The sequence below is a fragment of the Botrytis cinerea genome, chromosome 2 (genome assembly GCF_000143535.2).
Source record: "Botrytis cinerea B05.10 chromosome 2, complete sequence".
NCBI classification, from domain to species: domain Eukaryota; kingdom Fungi; phylum Ascomycota; class Leotiomycetes; order Helotiales; family Sclerotiniaceae; genus Botrytis; species Botrytis cinerea.
In genome coordinates, this window is record NC_037311.1 from 2,086,833 (window position 1) to 2,105,731 (window position 18,899).

At 44.5% G+C, this 18,899-nt stretch overlaps 7 protein-coding genes across 7 annotated transcripts; 5 read left to right on the forward strand and 2 right to left on the reverse strand.

The window, feature by feature from the left end:
* Positions 1-1,368: 1,368 nt before the first annotated feature.
* Bcpg6 lies at positions 1,369-2,801 on the forward strand. Its single transcript, XM_001552648.2, has 3 exons — positions 1,369-1,769; positions 1,819-2,203; positions 2,257-2,801. Exons 1-3 carry the CDS (start codon positions 1,405-1,407, stop codon positions 2,617-2,619), a joined length of 1,113 nt encoding a protein of 370 aa, XP_001552698.1. The 5' UTR covers positions 1,369-1,404; the 3' UTR covers positions 2,620-2,801.
* Positions 2,802-3,905: 1,104 nt separating this feature from the next.
* BCIN_02g05870 (hypothetical protein) lies at positions 3,906-6,008 on the forward strand. The gene is made up of 4 exons (XM_001552646.2): positions 3,906-4,733; positions 4,863-5,470; positions 5,525-5,726; positions 5,781-6,008. The coding sequence occupies exons 1-4, from the start codon at positions 4,514-4,516 to the stop codon at positions 5,831-5,833; spliced, it is 1,083 nt and encodes a 360-aa protein (XP_001552696.1). The 5' UTR covers positions 3,906-4,513; the 3' UTR covers positions 5,834-6,008.
* A 1,891-nt stretch (positions 6,009-7,899) lies between these two features.
* On the forward strand, positions 7,900-9,271 carry Bchnt1. The gene is made up of 6 exons (XM_024691411.1): positions 7,900-8,036; positions 8,105-8,187; positions 8,331-8,399; positions 8,561-8,653; positions 8,748-8,762; positions 8,852-9,271. The coding sequence occupies exons 1-6, from the start codon at positions 7,994-7,996 to the stop codon at positions 8,957-8,959; spliced, it is 411 nt and encodes a 136-aa protein (XP_024547182.1). The 5' UTR covers positions 7,900-7,993; the 3' UTR covers positions 8,960-9,271.
* A 312-nt stretch (positions 9,272-9,583) lies between these two features.
* On the reverse strand, positions 9,584-12,380 carry BCIN_02g05890 (hypothetical protein). Its single transcript, XM_024691412.1, has 5 exons — positions 10,959-12,380; positions 10,723-10,858; positions 10,620-10,661; positions 10,470-10,569; positions 9,584-10,417 (listed from the first exon to the last, which is right to left on the reverse strand). The coding sequence occupies exons 1-5, from the start codon at positions 12,110-12,112 to the stop codon at positions 9,909-9,911; spliced, it is 1,941 nt and encodes a 646-aa protein (XP_024547183.1). The 5' UTR covers positions 12,113-12,380; the 3' UTR covers positions 9,584-9,908.
* Positions 12,381-12,395: 15 nt separating this feature from the next.
* BCIN_02g05900 (hypothetical protein) lies at positions 12,396-13,645 on the forward strand. Its single transcript, XM_024691413.1, has 4 exons — positions 12,396-13,122; positions 13,176-13,227; positions 13,280-13,337; positions 13,390-13,645. Exons 1-4 carry the CDS (start codon positions 12,613-12,615, stop codon positions 13,607-13,609), a joined length of 840 nt encoding a protein of 279 aa, XP_024547184.1. The 5' UTR covers positions 12,396-12,612; the 3' UTR covers positions 13,610-13,645.
* On the reverse strand, positions 13,646-14,548 carry Bcbud20. Its single transcript, XM_024691414.1, has 3 exons — positions 14,229-14,548; positions 13,954-14,133; positions 13,646-13,894 (listed from the first exon to the last, which is right to left on the reverse strand). Exons 1-3 carry the CDS (start codon positions 14,417-14,419, stop codon positions 13,744-13,746), a joined length of 522 nt encoding a protein of 173 aa, XP_024547185.1. The 5' UTR covers positions 14,420-14,548; the 3' UTR covers positions 13,646-13,743.
* A 976-nt stretch (positions 14,549-15,524) lies between these two features.
* On the forward strand, positions 15,525-18,863 carry Bcaco1. Its single transcript, XM_024691415.1, has 5 exons — positions 15,525-16,646; positions 16,753-17,205; positions 17,262-17,307; positions 17,576-18,387; positions 18,448-18,863. Exons 1-5 carry the CDS (start codon positions 15,777-15,779, stop codon positions 18,616-18,618), a joined length of 2,352 nt encoding a protein of 783 aa, XP_024547186.1. The 5' UTR covers positions 15,525-15,776; the 3' UTR covers positions 18,619-18,863.
* The last annotated feature ends 36 nt before the right edge of the window (positions 18,864-18,899 follow it).

Consider the following 18,899-nt stretch of genomic DNA (forward strand, 5'->3'; position numbering starts at 1 on the left):
CGTGGAACTTCGAGCTTCATTTGATGTGAAAAGAAGCGTCATCCCATTCGATTTGTTACTCTTCTCACGACTGGATCGAGAATGCTGAATCTTACAAGCACGCATTTGTGATCATTCCACATGTGCTCTGGATGTCAATGTCGTCCGGAAAGGCTCATGATCAGACCCGCCTCGCGCCATTGAAAGGTAGTAATGCTTTTTGCTCTACCAATCACTGCAAAATTCCGCATTCCTTGATATGACAGATCTTCAGATCTTCTACGGAGGGAAATCTCGTAGCTGGACATTGTCGATGCGGCGACGGAAGTTCGGGAGTTGGTACCATGCACGTGACCTAACGACTTCGGAAGTCCCTCAATCTCCTTTGTCCTAATCGCCAAGAATTTTTTCCCCCTTTTCTCGTCGCTGCCAAGATAATGCATCTTCTTTTTACTTTCTCTGTGCTATAAGAAGCTTTTACCGTCGGTCAAATGATAACTTCGGATTATGACAAATTCTCCGTCCGTTCGTCAAGTCCGAATCAACCAGGCGTGGGTGTGGTGATTGTAGCGCATCCCGCGCTTCGAGAAGCTTGCTCCTTGATAATCATCATTATGACGAAAATCGGACATTGAACAATACAACTTATAAATTCCTCATTATGAAGTCATATAATCCGGCACGAGACTCAGTGCCACAATCCTCTTCTGTATAGCGTTGCAGCCTTTCAGTCACCTTCCCAATAAACAAACTCACTAGTGTGTCGATTCCTCCGCCTTGGCGAGTGGCTTGCAAGACTTTATATGAAATTCAACAAGACTGATGGTGGATAAGCAGATTTTAGTGTGGTTTCATACACGTGATTATCATCGCGGACAAATCTTGGCCTCCAACCAGAAAGCATAGATGCGTTCTAGATTCATGCTAAATGGAAGATTTAAGGAACTTATTAAACCTTCTTAAAATTGGTGGTTCAAATAAAGCTTCTCTGGCAAACTTCACCATTCGTGGAAAATTCAAACTTGTCAATACGTGGGAAGTGCCGACCCGCTGCCAAGCTGAAATCTGGGGTTGAAACATAGGGGAATCCCATCACTGCAGATTAATTTCCATCTGAAGATTGTGGGGATAGGATCTAGTACCGGCGTGTTGAACATCTGGTGCCTATGAGCTGCCATTTTCTGGTAAATTACGGATGATCCTTCCAACGTTCCTGTCTGAGTTTATATTGATTTGCGGAGAACCAATGTACATAGTTATTCCGGCCCACGACGAATTCATTTCGCTCATTGTTCGGCTGTTACTTGCATGAAAAGATGTCGGGAAATTGCTATGCTTGGCCTCTAGGACTTGATAAAGGCGGGTGCCCTCGAGACTTCACTTTGCCTAGTTCAACTCACATCCATTTTGTTTGATCATCTCATCATGCCTAAGAACTCTCAGATCTCTGGGCTTTTAGCCCTCACCTTGGCAGGTGCTTGCACTGCCCAAACAGCTTGTACTGCCTCGGTGTATTCCCAAATCGCTCCTTGTGTTGCGTCTTCTACTGCCATTGTTTTGAACAACGTGTTTGCACCATCAGGCAGCAGTATTGACCTTACTGGTGTTAAGGCCGGTACAACAATCACGTTTGCTGGAAAAACAACATTTGGATTCACCAATGACAGTAGCTTCGAACCAATAAAGTTGGGCGGTTCTGGAATCACTGTTACTGCTGAGCCCGATGCAATTATCGATGGTAATGGCCAAGTTTATTGGGATGGTCTTGGTTCAAACGGTGGTGTGCCAAAGTATGTCTACACGACAATTCAATGGCCATGCAGCTAACAATGAATTTAGGCCAAATCATTTCATTGCAGCCAAGAAATTGATCGGGGGTTCCATCATTGAGAATCTCTACATTCAAAACTGGCCCGTCCATCTTTTCACTATCACCGGTGCTGTTGGACTGACCATTCAGAATCTCGTCCTCAACAACACAGCAGGAGACGCGCCGAATGCAGCAAGTGGTACATTGGCTGCAGCACATAATTCAGATGGATTTGATGTCAGCTCGTCCAGCAATACAATAATCAAGAATACACAAGTTTTCAATCAGGATGATTGCGTCGCCGTCACGAGTGGAAACAACATCACCATTGACGGGTTATATTGCTCAGGTGGTCATGGTCTCTCCATCGGATCTGTTGGTGGAAAGAGCAACAACAATGTTACCAACATCACAGTAAGTTATATTTACTTCGTCATTGAATAACTTACTTACTCATTTATTTCCAGTTCAAAAACAGCGAATTGGTCAATTCCAGCAACGGAGCTCGCATCAAGTCAAATTCCGAAACTACCGGTTTCATCTCCAACATCACATACAGCAACATCAAGCTCACAAATATTGATACTTATGGAATCGATGTACAACAAGATTATCTTAACGGGGGCCCAACAGGAGAACCAACTAATGGTGTCATTATTGAGAACATTCTATTTGAAAATGTAGTTGGAACAGCTGCAGCGAGTGCTAGAAATTACTACGTGCTTTGTGGTGAAGGAAGCTGCAGCAATATCAAATTCTCTGGAGTCAAGATCACAGGAGGTCAAAAAGAAAGCTCCTGTAACTACCCAGCAACTGGCTGTCCCGCATAAATATGCATGATTGAGGACAAGTGAGAGTGTAAAGGACATTCGAAATGGGAAGAAAGAAAGAAAGATTGTATATACATCAGGTATTGTTGTTTGTGTATATAACATGTGCAGAAGTTCTATCTTATAGTTATAGATATTTATAATAAATATACATACATACATATTGTAAATCGACCGCTCTAAGGCTCACATGAAACGAGAGATCATCAAATCAGGTATTTGTCAATCCGAGTATATCGTAATCTAAAGTCAAGTCATGTTTTCAATCATATCCACTGTATGCCGTGTGTATTCGTGTATACCGAGCGATCAACATGACAGCGGCATTTGGTAACCCACTTAAAGATTTCAGACGACCCTTTTTCAATTCTTAAATGACAAAGGGTGGGAGGCTATCGTTTCAGGATATGAGGTTTTGGTCGAGATGAACGTAAGTTTGGACCGATGTCGTCCATTAACACAAACACGATAAGGCACAAAAGACCCTGAAATAGTGGAACAAATGAGCTGATCGAGCGGTGAAGTTGTCCGAACAATACCTGAATCCTACGGCCCTAAATGAGGGGCCATTCCATCCTCATAGTGTAGCGGGGCTCGGACAGCCATAACTCCACAAGATTCCATGGGGAAACATCCCCGCGCCGACTCCCATCTTCCGCATAAACGTTACTTGCTTCTCGTGACCTCAGCTCGCGTGAAGCATCATGCAAAAAACTATACATTTTTATATGTCACACGCAGGGGAATCGTAATAAGGTGCGGCACGGCGTTGACTACCCCTTTCCGTAAACGATCTGTGACTTGCGTCCGAAACTCACGTCGGTCGACCCGTCGGTCATGCACGACTCGTGTGTCTCAAAATAAACAAAAAGCAAAAGTCTTTTCTCTGTTGAAGAATTTTCGGTCACAGCATACCTTAAAAAGCAGTATGCCCGTACGGAAACGGAAACTTTAAGAGCCACTTTACCTGTGCAGAGAAAAGCCCCGAGATCAACAAATTTCAAAATAGCTCAAGCCCGTCTCAAGCCGAGCCCTACAAATCACAATGCCTATGAGCTTGCTTCGTTTGTGAGCTTTGATTTTGATACCTGGGAAACGGGTTCTCAACAACGCGATTGCGACCGTATACGGTTGCTCGCGCCGAAGTGCCTTTGCTTCATAGTCCACTCGGATGTCTCAACGTTGGCCACCTCCGTGCATCTTGATCCTATTAGAATCTCCTTTTTCGATAAGATTCTCCGATGTCGATACAAAGATCCAGGAATCGCGCATCTGCATCTTCTTTCGGTTCGTCTCCGATGACATACTTCATGCTGGACCTCCATGCTAAACCCTATAAAAATAGGGATAAGTCTTTGCTTTCGGGAAAATCCTAGAACGGCATTTCGGTACTCTCGGCATGGTAACCCAAATAGGAAACAAGGCCATTTAGGTGAGGCAAGAAGATCGTCTGCGAGCCTGCCTCGGCTCACGGTTATTGGTAAACCTTGAGTATTTCAACGATTTTGTCATCAAACACAGCAGCGTTTGAATGTTTGAGCAAAACTGCATCGGAAGACATACGCAAGTTTGGAAAAAGCGCCTTGAGATTTTTGTGGATTTCAGTGAATATTGCAACGCGATTGCTTCGGAGAAAGGTCTGGTAATCTATTGATACGAAAGGAGAAGCATCGAATTACGACACGATACACTACCTGGATGATCTTGGTTGCGGTGTAGTGTTTATTATAGATTTTGACTGCATTGGATCGGTCCGCATTGCAGTAAGCGTACATCACGCCAAACGTTTGATCTAGAAGCGGAAAGAGACACAGTTTGGTTCGGAAGGGTAGTTCGGACGAAAAAGAGACGATTCGCGCATATATAAGAGACCAGCTGCAGACACATTATCAAGATGGACGGTCAAAAGATTAAACGTTCAAAGAACATAATGGCTCAATCAACATATCAATCGGTGGTCTTAGCAAAGCGTCCTACTGGACAAATTGTTCCAGGAGAGACTTTCGAGAAGAAGGAGAATCCAATGGTAACGGAGGCAGATCTTAAGGATGATCAAGTCCTGGTTGAAGTGTTATACCTTTCATTGGATCCGGCCATGCGAGGTTGGTTAAATGGTACGTACCAACTGTTATCTTCTTTCCTCTATTATCCTATTAGCCAGCGATGAGTGGTGTAGAGGGGAATGTTATTGACATAACCCCGCTGGCACACGTGATAATTGCTGACATTGAATGCTGGAATAGACAGAAGATCATACGTTCCACCTGTACAAATTGGTGAGGTCATGCGTGGTGTTTCCATTGGAAAAGTCATCGCCAGCAAATCATCAAAGTTCAATGTCGGCGACTACGCATCCGGTATTACAGGATGGAAAGAAGTAGCCATCATGGCTTCCAAAGATCTCACACCCATTGAGCTTCCACCCAACGGCAAGCTCACCGATGCCCTTGGTGTTCTTGGAATGACTGGTCTTACCGCCTACTTTGGAATTCTCGAAGTTGGAAAAATCAAGGCTGGAGATTTCGTTGTAGTATCTGGTGCCGCCGGTGCTACTGGAAGTGTTGTGTGTCAAATTGCTAAGCTCAAGGGAGCCAAGGTTTTGGGTCTTGCTGGAAGTGATGACAAAGTACAATGGTTGAAGGAATTGGGTTGTGATGATGCTTTGAACTACAAGGATAAGGAATTCCCATCTAAGTTCAAGGCTGCTACACCAAACTTCATCGATGTATTCTTTGACAATGTCGGAGGAGAGATTTTGGAGCTTGCTCTCAGCAGAGCTAAGCCATTCTCAACTTTCGTTATGTGTGGTGCTATCAGTCAATATAACTCTGATACTCCAGTTGGACCAAAGGTATATTATACTCTCTCCAGAATTTTACTTGCCGCACTTGCTGACCAAACTTAGAATTTCTCAATGATCATCGCAATGAGAATTCGTCTTCAAGGTTTCATCGTCTTCGATTACGCATCCAAGTATGCTGAAGCCCGTAAGGAGATGTCTCAATGGTTGGCAGAAGGCAAACTTCAAAGAAAGGAGACTATTGTCAAGGGTGGACTTGGTGTTGCCGAAAAAGCTTTAATGGAATTGTATCAAGGTGTTAATACTGGTAAGTTCTCATTCTGTTTAAGTATTTGTAAAACTTTTTACTGACAATTTATAGGTAAATTATTGGTCGAGATTAAGGAAGATAGTTCTGTTGGTTCCCGTTTGTAAGAGATACCTAAATTGATTAATACATGAATGATGAAACATACACACTGTATATCCCACGAGTTCCCTTCAAGATGTTGTTAGAAACGTCTTATTCTGTTTCACAGCCAGTGTTGATCTTGTGAAAAAATGTGTTACATAGATGTAATGAAATCTCAAATTCCTAACTTGATTTGCAACGTGCATTCATAAACTTCGTGATCTAAAATCAAGATGCTTAAGGACATGCAAATTTTCATGACCTAGACCTACAATTCCTCGGAGGCTTAAAGGTCCTCTCGAATCTCGTCCCCCTCCGTTTGAATGTATGATTTCCACCAATTTCATTAGCTGTCCTCTGAGAACTTGAGACCCACCACTCCGCCCCACCGGCCCTCCGCTACCCACTATCCACTCCGTCCTTACGCCCGCACACAGACCCTAGCCCTGGCTTATCACTCATTCCCGCTGTCGCGATCGCTACACCTCCACTAAGCACGCCCACATTACCCTCCCTGTCCACTCATATTCCCCTCCCACTACTCACTCCATCCACAGTCATTCTTCAATCCCCACCACAATTATTCTCAATATGTTCTTTTCTACTTTACTGTCCTCCATCCAATAACCCAATCAGGTCCCTTAGCTCAGTTGGTTAGAGCGTGGTGCTAATATCTGCCCTGTTCAGTCAAATAGGTTTGGCACGCCAAGGTCGGCGGTTCGAAACCGCCAGGGATCAATTGTTTTGTCTGTTTGGACTCTGGAAAAGCTCTGTTTTGTTTAACAAAGTAGTGCTATTCATTTTTCTTTATGCAAGAAAGAGAGGAGAGGGTGACATCCATTCCTGTTGCACTCAGCGTTGCCAGATGAACATCAGGCTGGCTCAAATCTATAGATCTTAGAACGCTTCAACTGCGATTCTATTTTCTAAGTTGTCTCTTTAGGAAGAAAGTTTTTATAAGATGTCTGTGTACATCAAACTCATTCAGGTAAAATATTCAACCTGTAAAAAGAGAAAGCGATTCCAGAAGTAGTTGTTGAGAATAACAAGCAAGAAAGCGAAGGGGGGAAGCATTCTCAGTCTAATCGTCGCTTCCTCGACAGAGCGTAGCGAAGAGACGAGAGAGATCTTCAGAAAAAAAAAGGGGAGTTGCCATCTAGATAACATCAAACGAAGATTTTTCACGTGCCAATGACACAACACAAGAGTTTTATTGATCATGGGAGAATCCAGTGATTTATGTTTCTTGTTCCGAGTCTGATTATGTCGGGTATGATTATGATATAGAGTGTATGCACTACACACAAAGCTTGAAGCCTAGAGATATACGATCTCTTTAGGATCTCTATGTAAGGGATTTCAAAGTAACAGAGGAGCTTGCCCAAGCGAAAGAGTGTGCTCCGTTCCCCTCCCCTCCCCTCTTCACCCCCCTTAGTGTCATTGCCGATAAACGGCTTAGATGATCTAGATAGATATATCATGAGATCTCTAGGAATAATGAAGGAGGTACTAAGAAAAACTTGCTTAGTAGATACACTTTGAATAAAAATAATCCCCAAGAAGAATGACTCAAAGAGGAGAGAAATGTTTTGAATAGAGGTATATACAAGATAACGTGGATATTCAAAGGAGCATAGAGTCACTCGCATAAGAATGATTCAAAAACAAGGAGACAATTTTCACCTAGAAATTTGTTCTGCCGTTATGTATATCCCCATTCAAATAGAAAAAGAATCCTGCGCAAAAAGCCACTCCCTCCTCCACGACTCCAACCTCTTTCTCCAGAATCGTCATGGCACATTGAAAAAAGACCAAAAAGAGCCAAAAAGCAAACGACATGTGCAGGATTTGAACCTACGAGGCCGAAACCATAAGATAACCGAATTATTCATTCAAGTCTTACCCATTAACCACTCTGGCAACATGCCCATCGTACGAGTTTGCCCGATTTGTTGATGATGTAATCTAATTTTGAATAGAGATACCTCATTGATCAAAAAGTGGGTGGGTGGATTGGGCAATTCGGGTAATATTCGGACGTCAAGGGATGGCATGAGAGCTCAATGGAGCTCCAGGAATGTAATAATAAGACCCGAATTGCGATTTCATTATTCCAACTACACTACTTGAATTACAATCCCAAACCTCACTGTCAAATAAATACTCGCATAGTATCACACAAAATGGCATCTCAAGCAGCATGTATCTTCTGCAAGATAATCAAGGGCAAGTTTCTCTACAACATCCCGCTGCAATTCCAAAGCTCGAGACAAAAGCTAACCATTCATCCGTAGGAGATATCCCCTCTTTCAAACTCTACGAATCGGAAAAAGTACTCGCGTTTTTGGATATTAATCCGTTGTCGAGGGGTCACGCTGTTAGTCTTTTCGTACTTTCTTCTCCCACAAGCTTTTTCTACTGCTGTCTCTGCGGGTGAAGCCATTCCGAGGCTTCCAGATGATGAATGGATGGACGAGATATACAAAGGAAACCCAAACTAACACATCCATCAACATCTAGCTCGTAATCCCCAAACACCACGGCGAGAAATTGGTCGACATTCCCGATGATCAATTGGAGGAGATTTTGGTACCTCTCTCTTTTCCTTCCTCCTCCCTCACTCTCTTTGCATTTCCTCGAAATCATACTCGAATAAGTTGATATCACATCCACTCGCATGTATAACATTGGAACAACCACGGATGCGAAACTTCCAGAATTCACGAAATACTAACACGAAACACTCCTAGCCCGTAGTGAAGAAACTCGTCGTAGCAACCGGTGCGGAAAATTACAACGTGCTGCAGAATAACGGACGTATTGCGCATCAGGAGGTTGATCATGTATGTTTTCCTCGTCTTATTCCTCTCTCGTGCCCCCTTTATTTTCTCCTCTACGATTCCCATCATGGAATACAATAACTGACAGTTCCTCTAGGTACATTTCCACATGGTTCGTTCCCCCTCTCATCTCATCCTTCACACCCAGCAATCCTAATCATCCCCATCCCATCCCCAAACTAACATCTCCCTCCCCCATAGATCCCCAAACCCTCCACCGAAGAAGGCATGTCCATCGGCTGGCCCCAACAAAGAACCGACATGGACAAACTAAAAGCTCTCTTCGCCGAGATCAAAGCGAAGATGTAAACCACCCCATAATCTCTCTTGTATTTAGAAGCAAGCAAGCAAATAAGCGAAGTAGGCGTTGAGAATCGATAGTTTTTGATGAGTTATTGGAGAGTCAAAGAGCAATGTTAGTCTCTCGGTGTTTCTCTTTATTGAAAAGAATCTCGGGGTGTAGGGTGCAGGGAGATGGATGATGGCTTTTGTTTTTTGCTAGGTGATTGATGGATCAATGATCAATGATGAATGATAGATGAATACAACGAATAAGATGAGACAAGACTGAGAAGAGAAATGATAAAATAACAAATCCCCCCCAAAAAAAAGCTACTTCCATTCCCCATTCCCTCCCTCATCACCCTTGCCCCTCCTTCCCTCCTATCTCTCCCTCCGATCGACAGAATACAAATACAGATCAGATATGCAGATATGTCTCGAAGCTCGAATAGGGAGGGGGTGTTCACTCGTAGTTCAAAACGGAGTTTTAACTTCAACTTCAACTTCAACTTCAGATACAGATACAGATACGGATACATGAATATATATTTAGGTACCTCGCCTAGGAAAGGAAAGGAAAGGAAAGGAAAGGGAGTTTGTGTATGCAGCAATTACGTTTCCTTTCCCCTCCCCCTCCCCCCGCACCCTCCATCTCCATTACAATTATATAACATTAACACATACATACACTGACATCAACATTGACATTGACATCAAAATCCCTTGCATTCCTCACAATCCTCAGTCATTCTCGCAATTTGCTGATTGCTCCGCTGTAGCATTTGAAGAACTGGGAACGGGGAACTGGTGAACCAAAAACCTTTTCGTGTATTCGATATCAAATCGTATGTTTGTTTCTTGTTTTATTCCTCTACTCTTGTTCTTATTCTTATTCTCATTATATATCTTCTTGTGCCTATTCCTGTCCCTGTCCCTGTTCCTCTCCCTATTTCCCTCCTTCTCCCCCAACCCCATTCTAATCAATATCATCCGCCGAAGTTTCCACCGCTGGTGCAGCCGCAGCTGGAGTAGCCGCAGGAGCTGATTCCCCCTTAGCCTTTGGGTAAAAATCCAATTTCCCCCCCGGATTGATGACGCCAGTTCGATCATACAAACTCTTTGCCCTAATATATGGATCCAATTTCCAATAATCATCTCTCAACTCCTTTGCCAATTCTGTCCTCCTGGTCTTGATTTCGGGTGTTTTCCCTTCAGAGTTAATCCACTCGAGCGTAGCTTTCTCATAAGCATCCACGATATTTTCTCTCTCTTTCAGGAGTTTATCGCGGGTTGCTGTATCTTTCAATAAGTCATTTTCGCCGGGAACTGGTTCGACGAATTTGTATTCCCAGTCTTCGTCGCCGCCAAGTTCGGCGAGGATTTGAGAACGAGGAACGAATTCAGACATCTCTTCGACGTTGTTTGTGAATTGTACTTTGGAGGCGACGACGGGGTCGAGCCAGCCACGGATTATTTTCCAGATACCTAGAGAAAGTTAGTGAGAGGGGTCTTGGAGGGGAGAGAAATCGAAACGTACCTTGGAATACCCATGGTGCTCTATGGACTAGGACTACGCCTAAACTTTCGGGGTAGTTGGCTTCGAAACATTTGATCATGAATTTGACAGGTCCATAATCCTATTATGAAATTAGCAAATTCCTTTGGAGAAGGAATTGTTTTCACTTACCATATTTGCCAGAGAAAATCCAGTCATATCAAACACTACACACTATCATGTTGTCAGTACTCATTTTACCCAAGTAAACCAAACATGGAAAGTGCGTTCTTACAGCAGTATCCACCGGTGGTTCCAATAACATTCTAGCCGATTCTATAATGAAAACTGTATATCTTTCCAAACTCTCTTCCGTCTGCTCTCCTTGTTTGTGTAAGCGAGCTCTCACAAAGCACATTGGTCTTCCGGCTCTGTAAAAATTTCACATTAGCAATGACCTAAATATATGTGTATCGATGAGGGTAAGATATTATTCGAATTAATAAGTAATAGAAAACCCAGAATACATACTTGTCCAGTCCATGTAAGAAACTCTTCCCCGAACGCATTTGCATAAGGAATCCTTCTGCGTGTTTCTTCTTCTCAGCATTAGTTGACTTCTCATCTTCAAGAGCAGCCAATTCTCCATTTTTCATGATATCATCATCAACATGCATGTCCGAAGCCCTCCATCTCATGGTCGAAATCATCATAACCAATGCCTTATCCACATCCCATTTTCTAGCTCTCAAGAACCTCAACAAAAGCGCATCCGGATGATCATATTTCACCATACTCCAGAATGCCGCACGAATCGAGGCTGGTGGCAGACTCGCCAACGCTTCGTGAAACTCCTTGGTTTGTCCATATTTATCATCCGCATCCGCAGCATTCGAGATACGCGAAGCAGCGCTTGCAGATTTCGTAGATGCAGAATCATCATCCTTATGTTTCCTGCGCAGAGCAGAGAATCTCTTCTTCTTAGGTTTCTCGGAAGCCGAGGCATCCGATTTTGCGACACCATTGCTCACTTCCGAATCGCCACTGGTACCATTGGTATCTGCTTGAGGATCCAGGACGCCGAAGACTTGTAAGGTGGCAACCCAGAATTCTCGTAGCTTCTCTTCTTCGTGTGCTGTTAATGTGCCAGGTCGACCTGGAAGTGTTTCTCCCGTCATTTTGTAATACTCGTAATATTCTTGCTCGGGATCAACTTGTACTTGTTGTGGTACGGGTGTATGTGTCTTGGGCTGACTGTGTGTAGAAGTATACAGAAATGCGCTGCTAATGAATGTGAGGAGTAAGACGGTGGCCCAATTTCCTAAACTGCTTTGCACAAGCGTTCGCAACGATGTTTCACAAGAAGGATTGCGCTTTTCAAGGTACTTGAGTGACAATGAGGATATGCTTCGATTATAGATGGAAGATGTAGCGCTCGACCTTTTCCAAGCGGAGTTAGGAAGTAAAGTTGCGCGCCTTTCCGTATTCAATCCCTTGATCTTCAAAGTGTTTGAGTGGATTTCCGAAGAGCTGCGACGAAGGGGCGCAAATGATTGTATCCTACCAAAAGATCGAATAAGACCCCCGCGGCTATGGTTTCGACGTATTAACGTAGTGGGTATAGAGAATGAATCCTGAGTATATTGATGCACAAAACCACCGGTGACACCAACTGATCTTTTCATGGAAAAACGTATCGTCGATTATTCTCAATTCTTGCTTGAATGGCAGACAAGACGAAGGAGGGGTTGAGATTGGTGAGGGCAGTCAAGTCAAAGCCTTGATATATGGGCCTCCCGGATCAATGTCACAATGTCACCAGAAAAGCAAACTTGGTGCGAGGACAAGCTATGGGCTGTATTGTTGTATTGAATTGGAGCAAGAGCAGCAAGATTACAAATTCCGCGCAGATAAATGCTGTACCCAATTCTTTTAGTATCAAGACTACACTACAGGAAATTACAATACGATCGACGAGCAGCGGAATCATCTTCTAATCCGAAGAAGCCGCGGATCATCAGCAGTGCTTCAATGCAATTTCCTTTTTTTTGGCCCATAAGGTTCCCGGCTCATACAAAGTTCGTCATTGTGCGGCGCTCTGTTCAAAATGCTGTGTGTGCCAGAAACTCGTGCACAGTAGCGGGGTAAAAAATAAAAGGATCCTTCACGTCTGTGGACCGTCTTGATGCGAGAGAGAAGGAAAGCAAGAGACGTGGAAAGGCTGCCGGCATTAATTTTCACCGCTATCAGACACAAGACATCGACGGATACAGACAGATACAGATCTAACATTGAGTACTTGGTATTGAATACCCACGCGATAACTACCATCACAACAACAATCACCGCCACCATCACAATGACCTCCACCACCCCCCTCAACGACGGCCATAGCAGCACCAAACGATCTCACTCCGCCTCGCGAAACCCGCTTTCTCGTCCAACCACTCCCCTCCGTCCATCTTCCCGCTCCTCCCTTCGCGATTCTGCGAGAAAAAGTACGGGCGGTTATTCTAGTGCACCTCTAGAAGCATTCGAACCTGCGTTTGCGGAACTGTCTGATTCCATGGCAGACTTGGAGGCCAATTTTATGCATTTACAATTGATGCATGAGAGTTTGGCGAGGTTTAGTGAGAACTTTGCTAGTTTTCTTTATGGATTGAATATGAATGCTTTTTGCGTGGATTTTCCAGAGGTTTGTTTACGTGGGTTAGCTTATGGTTTGGCATTGGTTGATTGGGTTACTAGGCGCCGATTCCAGATTCATTTCGTCGAGCACAAGAGCAGGAGGAGCAATTGGGTCAGTATCACAAGCCGATGGGCAATAGAAACGCTACTGATGGGTGCAATAGGCAAATCAACCAATTCAGAAAGATTTCGTGGTGAAATTGATGGAGAAACAACATTTTTGTAAGCAACATATTATTCGCTGCTATGATTCATGGCTCATTGATTTCTCTAGGACCACGGATACCTCATTCGTTGATAATCCTCCTCCAACCTCCTCGAGAGCAACCCCGAAATTTACAACCCCAGTACCATCCAGAATAGCAGGCCCTTCTGGCCGAGGTGGATCTTCGGGCGGCTCTGGCTCATCTGGTCGAGGCATTCCCGTTCCGCGTGGTGGACGTGGCGGTAGAGCAAGTGGTCTTGCAAGAGGTCGAGGTCGGGGTGTAAGATGAGACGGAAATACACATTAGAAAATCCCTTCTCCACCATGATACCCCGCCATAGATTTTGTAGTAGCCACGATAAACTAAGCTTTGATAAACCCCTTCTATGATTACTCCATGTCGAGGGGCAATGACATCGGTGCTCAGGTTTCCTGGTCGTCGATAATTCCGGAGTTTTCCATCTCTACCTCTACGTCGAGAGCCTTATTTCTCTCGCCATTATCTGCAGGTCCTTGGCCAATAGCTGCTTCGGCATCTCGTTGTGTGTATGGTCCTTCCTTCAATGCCTTGACTCTATAAAATCAAATTAATATGTTGCCATCCAAACTTCTTCCCGTGATCGCAGAACCTACCTTCTCTTGTGTGGTTTGCCCTTGAGATGCGATAGCATGCTATTCTCCGATTCATACCATTTTGCGCACTCGATGCAATACCATTTTCCCAAGCCTGGCAAATCCTCTGCGGCCTTTGAACCTTTATGTTGCGCAAGATGTTTTGGAGAACGAATATCGGCACAAATTTGATCGAGATCTCTATTGTGAAGAGTATTAGTTCTGCGCACACATTTTCTCCATGTCGAACAAATGAAATTGAAAATTGAAAATGGAAAATGGAAAATGGAACTTACCTCAATCTTCTTCTGGTCTTGGTCTTGGTGGATTTCTGAGGAATACCCATTGTGATGTATATGGACGTATGTGTGTATGTATTAATATCGTGATATCTTGTTTCCTCGCCTCGATTGGAGTTTTCCTGCAAATGGCAAATCTCGATGGATCGGAGAATGGTTGTCAGTCGCAAACTCCGCAATCTTCGCATTACTAAAAAATTTGCTGGCTCTAGGCTCGAATTTTTTCGAAATTACGGGGAAGCTTTCGCCCATCCCACTGTTTGGGGGATCCACTTTCGAGGGCCAATCCAACGTGGCGCATCTGTCCGAGGTTTCACGGTTAGGTCGGGAAGAGAGATGGAGGGTGTGCGGAAGTTGGGAACCGTTTTGGAAAGCTCCGCTCCATGTGTCCCGGCGGAAGTGCCATAAGTGCCATTTGTCTAAAGCCATCGAGATCGTTGTCAATGTTCCATGGGATCCTTATGCGCTGGTCCGACTGTGATGACAGAAAGTCTGAAATCCAAGTCCTGTGTCTACGAGTAACACGTTCACGCTATCTGGCCCTTTGAGATGCTGTCAAGTCCACACACGCCGTTGAGGCATGTACATCACCACAACTACATATATACATAAATTACATTATCAGCGTTTGAACCGCCAACCCAGGGAGGTCCTGTATCAGCAACACATGATCGGAGGGCAAATCCGTCTTCGCATCGCACCGGACCCGTTTGACGGACAATAATGGTGAAGCCAGATTCACGAACAAATGACAATGTGGATAGAGGGATGCGGGCGTCGACATCTGATTGGCGACCCGTCGGAAAAGTGTATCCACTCGTCGACCTGCAGACCTACGAAAAATTCGCATTTGAAATATAGCCGCAAACAAAGGCTTCATTGCCGCTTCAATTTCCATCGAACCCTTGGCGAGGGGGGAGAGACGAGGGGCCAGAGACGAGCGAGACGAGCGCAGAGTGCCAGAGTAACGCCAAATACGCAGAGTAAGAATAGTGTAGGCAAGAGAAAATGAGAAATAAATTCATTCTGCTCTCTCCTGTTTGATGTACTCCTGGTATGCTCCTGGGATGATCGTTTCCGTTCCATCTTTCTAATTCCTACATGCGATATCATACAATATCATATCATACCACACATACTGTACCAACCGTACCAACCATACCACACATACCACACACACCACACATACCACCCACACATACCACCAAATTGACTCTCTGACTATTCTCCGGCATCAGTCAATTTCTCCATTTGCGATACATTTGTATTATAACTACGTTTCATTGGTCAAACGCATCCCAGATTACATCGTCGTGCATGCAAATTCCTGTCGCGCCTGAATCCCGTTGTACCCAAAAATCATAATACCTCGTCGCTGATTGGCCCGCTGCATTTGGTCCAAGCTTGAAGATAACCCGCGGCCCCCAAGCTCGGTTGTCCAAGTTTCTTCCTCCCACTATTTTACAACTTCGAGTTGTATAATAATCTTTCCAACCTACAACCTTCCTCCCTCCCCTCCTCTTCACCTTACCAACTTCTCTCATCATGTTGGCAACAAGACAGGCTCTCGCTGCTGCCCAGCGGCGAGCATTCACCGGCATGGGCATTCGCACAATGGCCACGGTTGGTGATTCCCCGCTTGACAAACAAGTGAGACAAAATATCCACGAGAAGAACAACTTCATCAACTACAAGAAGATGTCCGAGAACCTCTCCATCGTTCGTCAAAGATTAAACCGTCCTTTGGCATACGCCGAGAAGATTCTCTACTCGCATTTGGATGATCCCCACGGCCAAGAAATTGAGCGTGGTGTATCATACCTCAAACTCAGACCCGACAGAGTTGCTTGTCAAGATGCCACTGCTCAAATGGCCATCTTGCAATTCATGTCTGCTGGCATGCCTTCCGTCGCCAACCCTACCACCGTACACTGTGACCATTTGATTGAGGCACAAATCGGAGGTGCTAAGGATCTTACTCGGGCTATTGATATCAACAAGGAAGTCTACGATTTCCTTTCTACTTCTTGCGCAAAATACAACATCGGTTTCTGGAAGCCAGGTTCCGGTATCATTCATCAAATTCTCCTCGAGAACTACGCTTTCCCAGGTGGTCTTCTCATCGGTACCGATTCCCACACACCAAACGCCGGTGGTCTCGGAATGTGCGCTATTGGTGTTGGTGGAGCTGACGCTGTCGATGTCATGGCCAACCTTCCTTGGGAGTTGAAGGCACCAAAGGTTATTGGTGTTAAGCTCACTGGTCAACTCTCCGGCTGGGCTACTCCAAAGGATATCATCCTTAAGGTCGCTGGTATCTTGACTGTCAAGGGTGGAACTGGTGCTATTGTCGAATACTTTGGTCCAGGTACTGAGACTATCTCAGCCACTGGTATGGGTACGATCTGTAACATGGTATGTTTATTTTTCTCGTCTCCAACATTCACATGCATTCAATTTCTCAATCTCTTTTAAACATCCACATGTCATCTTTTTGACTTATCACTAACTCTTTTCACAGGGTGCTGAAATTGGTGCAACCACTTCTCTCTTCCCATTCAACGACCGCATGTACGATTACCTCGCTGCTACCAAGCGTACCGAGATTGGAGACTTTGCTCGCACATACGCCAAGGAACTCAAAGAGGATGAGGGTGCACAATACGATGAATTGATTGAGATCAACCTTTCTGAGCTCGAGCCACACATCAACGGACCATTCACTCCAGATCTTGCTACCCCAATCTCCAAGTTCAGTGAGGCCGTCAAGGCTAACAACTGGCCTGAGGAATTGAAGGTCGGACTTATTGGTTCTTGCACAAACTCCTCTTACGAGGATATGTCTCGTGCTGCTTCTATCGCTGAAGATGCCATGGCTCATGGTGTTAAGGCAAAGGCTCTCTTCACTGTTACTCCTGGTTCCGAACAAATTCGTGCTACTATCGAGCGTGACGGTCAATTGAAGACCTTTGAGGTTAGTAATTTCTACACTGAACCATTAAAATAACACTATTCTAACCGTTTCCTCAGGACTTCGGAGGTATGGTTTTGGCCAACGCATGTGGTCCATGTATCGGTTAGTACCCCTTTTCCTTTTCTCCCCCTTTTTGCCTAAACGATCCGACATTTCAATTCTCAACCAGAACTTGAACATTTAAATCATTGAGAGAACGATTAGTTCATTTCTCACTTTAAGTGACTTTCAATTGTCGAATTTCATTGGTGCATTTGGAAGTCTTCAATTGTTGAGATTGACTCGGACATTGAAATACTTCATGAAGGATACCCTTCCGGATCTATTTTATTTTCACTGGATGAACTTTTATACTGACAGAAAAATCAAGGACAATGGGACAGACGTGACGTACCCAAGGGAACTGCTAACTCCATTATCTCGTCCTACAACCGTAACTTCACTGGACGTAACGATGCCAACCCAGCTACTCACTCCTTCGTCGCTTCACCAGATCTCGTAGTCGCTATGACTATCGCTGGTTCCCTCCACTTCAACCCTCTTACCGATACCTTGAAGGGTAAGGATGGAAAGGAATTCATGTTGGCCCCACCTACTGGTGATGGATTGCCATCAAGAGGATATGACCCAGGACAAGACACTTACCAAGCACCACCTGCCGAGCGTGCCTCAGTCAATGTTGCCGTTTCCCCAACCAGTGACCGTCTTCAACTCCTCGAGCCATTCAACGCATGGGATGGAAAGGATGCTTTGGATATGCCAATCTTGATCAAGGCTAAGGGAAAGACCACCACCGATCACATCTCTATGGCCGGTCCATGGCTCAAGTACCGTGGACATTTGGACAACATCTCCAACAACATGTTGATTGGTGCCACCAACAGTGCCAACGGTGAGGCCAACAAGGTCAAGAACTTCACCACTGGTGAATTCGATGCCGTCCCCGCCACTGCTAGAGATTACAAGAAGAAGGGTATCCGATGGGTTGTTGTCGGTGACTGGAACTACGGTGAGGGAAGTTCAAGAGAACACGCTGCTCTTGAGCCAAGACATCTTGGAGGTCTTGCCATCATCACCAAGTCTTTCGCCCGTATCCACGAGACCAACTTGAAGAAACAAGGAATGCTTCCTTTGACTTTCATCAACCCAGAAGACTATGACAAGATTGATCCATATGACAAGGTATGAAGCCTCAACAATTATCCTATAATGAATTACCAAACTAACTATTTCTCTCTTCAGGTCGACCTTTTGTGCACTGAGATCGCTGTTGGCAAGCCAATGACCCTCAGAGTCCACCCTAAATCCGGCGAGTCATTCGACATCAAGCTTGCACACACTTTCAACGCTCCACAAATTGAATGGTTCAAGAACGGAAGCGCTTTGAACACAATGGCAAAGATGAATGCATAAATTATTAAAAATACATTGGGTGCGGTTGTGGTGTTGGGCGGTGGTTTACGAGAATTAAATTTTTCTGGGCTTTCGGAGCTAATGGGTTGCTCTGGTCTGCTACTGTATTTTGTTCATCACAGTGGGCCACTTTTTTTAGTTTCTGCTTTTACAGTTTATTCTCGTACATTAGGCCTCGTTTTTTATGTTAAAATGTATGAGATTCCCAGATGGGAAAATGCTATGATAATGAACGTTTTGTGCTATGGATTCTTTACGAGTGATGACGTGAAATGAAAATA

What these genes read in the sequence shown, in the direction of transcription:
- Bcaco1 (XM_024691415.1), top strand. Translation starts at nt 15,777, where the DNA reads ATGTTGGCAACAAGACAGGCTCTCGCTGCTGCCCAGCGGCGAGCATTC. An exon ending in TGGGTACGATCTGTAACATG is followed by an intron (nt 16,647 to 16,752) that starts GTATGTTTATTT and finishes CTCTTTTCACAG; the next exon opens with GGTGCTGAAATTGGTGCAAC. An exon ending in CGCATGTGGTCCATGTATCG is followed by an intron (nt 17,308 to 17,575) that starts GTTAGTACCCCT and finishes AGAAAAATCAAG; the next exon opens with GACAATGGGACAGACGTGAC.
- BCIN_02g05900 (XM_024691413.1), top strand. Translation starts at nt 12,613, where the DNA reads ATGCGAGAGAGAAGGAAAGCAAGAGACGTGGAAAGGCTGCCGGCATTA. An exon ending in TTTGCGTGGATTTTCCAGAG is followed by an intron (nt 13,123 to 13,175) that starts GTTTGTTTACGT and finishes TTGGGTTACTAG; the next exon opens with GCGCCGATTCCAGATTCATT. An exon ending in AGAGCAGGAGGAGCAATTGG is followed by an intron (nt 13,228 to 13,279) that starts GTCAGTATCACA and finishes TGGGTGCAATAG; the next exon opens with GCAAATCAACCAATTCAGAA.
- Bcbud20 (XM_024691414.1), bottom strand. Translation starts at nt 14,419, where the DNA reads ATGCGAAGATTGCGGAGTTTGCGACTGACAACCATTCTCCGATCCATC. An exon ending in AAGACCAGAAGAAGATTGAG is followed by an intron (nt 14,134 to 14,228) that starts GTAAGTTCCATT and finishes TCTTCACAATAG; the next exon opens with AGATCTCGATCAAATTTGTG. An exon ending in GGCAAACCACACAAGAGAAG is followed by an intron (nt 13,895 to 13,953) that starts GTAGGTTCTGCG and finishes TTGATTTTATAG; the next exon opens with AGTCAAGGCATTGAAGGAAG.
- Bchnt1 (XM_024691411.1), top strand. Translation starts at nt 7,994, where the DNA reads ATGGCATCTCAAGCAGCATGTATCTTCTGCAAGATAATCAAGG. An exon ending in CTTCTGCAAGATAATCAAGG is followed by an intron (nt 8,037 to 8,104) that starts GCAAGTTTCTCT and finishes ATTCATCCGTAG; the next exon opens with GAGATATCCCCTCTTTCAAA. An exon ending in ATCAATTGGAGGAGATTTTG is followed by an intron (nt 8,400 to 8,560) that starts GTACCTCTCTCT and finishes AAACACTCCTAG; the next exon opens with CCCGTAGTGAAGAAACTCGT.
- BCIN_02g05890 (XM_024691412.1), bottom strand. Translation starts at nt 12,112, where the DNA reads ATGAAAAGATCAGTTGGTGTCACCGGTGGTTTTGTGCATCAATATACT. An exon ending in TTCTTACATGGACTGGACAA is followed by an intron (nt 10,859 to 10,958) that starts GTATGTATTCTG and finishes AAATTTTTACAG; the next exon opens with AGCCGGAAGACCAATGTGCT. An exon ending in GATTTTCTCTGGCAAATATG is followed by an intron (nt 10,570 to 10,619) that starts GTAAGTGAAAAC and finishes ATTTCATAATAG; the next exon opens with GATTATGGACCTGTCAAATT.
- BCIN_02g05870 (XM_001552646.2), top strand. Translation starts at nt 4,514, where the DNA reads ATGGACGGTCAAAAGATTAAACGTTCAAAGAACATAATGGCTCAATCA. An exon ending in CATGCGAGGTTGGTTAAATG is followed by an intron (nt 4,734 to 4,862) that starts GTACGTACCAAC and finishes ATGCTGGAATAG; the next exon opens with ACAGAAGATCATACGTTCCA. An exon ending in ATACTCCAGTTGGACCAAAG is followed by an intron (nt 5,471 to 5,524) that starts GTATATTATACT and finishes GACCAAACTTAG; the next exon opens with AATTTCTCAATGATCATCGC.
- Bcpg6 (XM_001552648.2), top strand. Translation starts at nt 1,405, where the DNA reads ATGCCTAAGAACTCTCAGATCTCTGGGCTTTTAGCCCTCACCTTGGCA. An exon ending in TCAAACGGTGGTGTGCCAAA is followed by an intron (nt 1,770 to 1,818) that starts GTATGTCTACAC and finishes CAATGAATTTAG; the next exon opens with GCCAAATCATTTCATTGCAG. An exon ending in ACAATGTTACCAACATCACA is followed by an intron (nt 2,204 to 2,256) that starts GTAAGTTATATT and finishes ATTTATTTCCAG; the next exon opens with TTCAAAAACAGCGAATTGGT.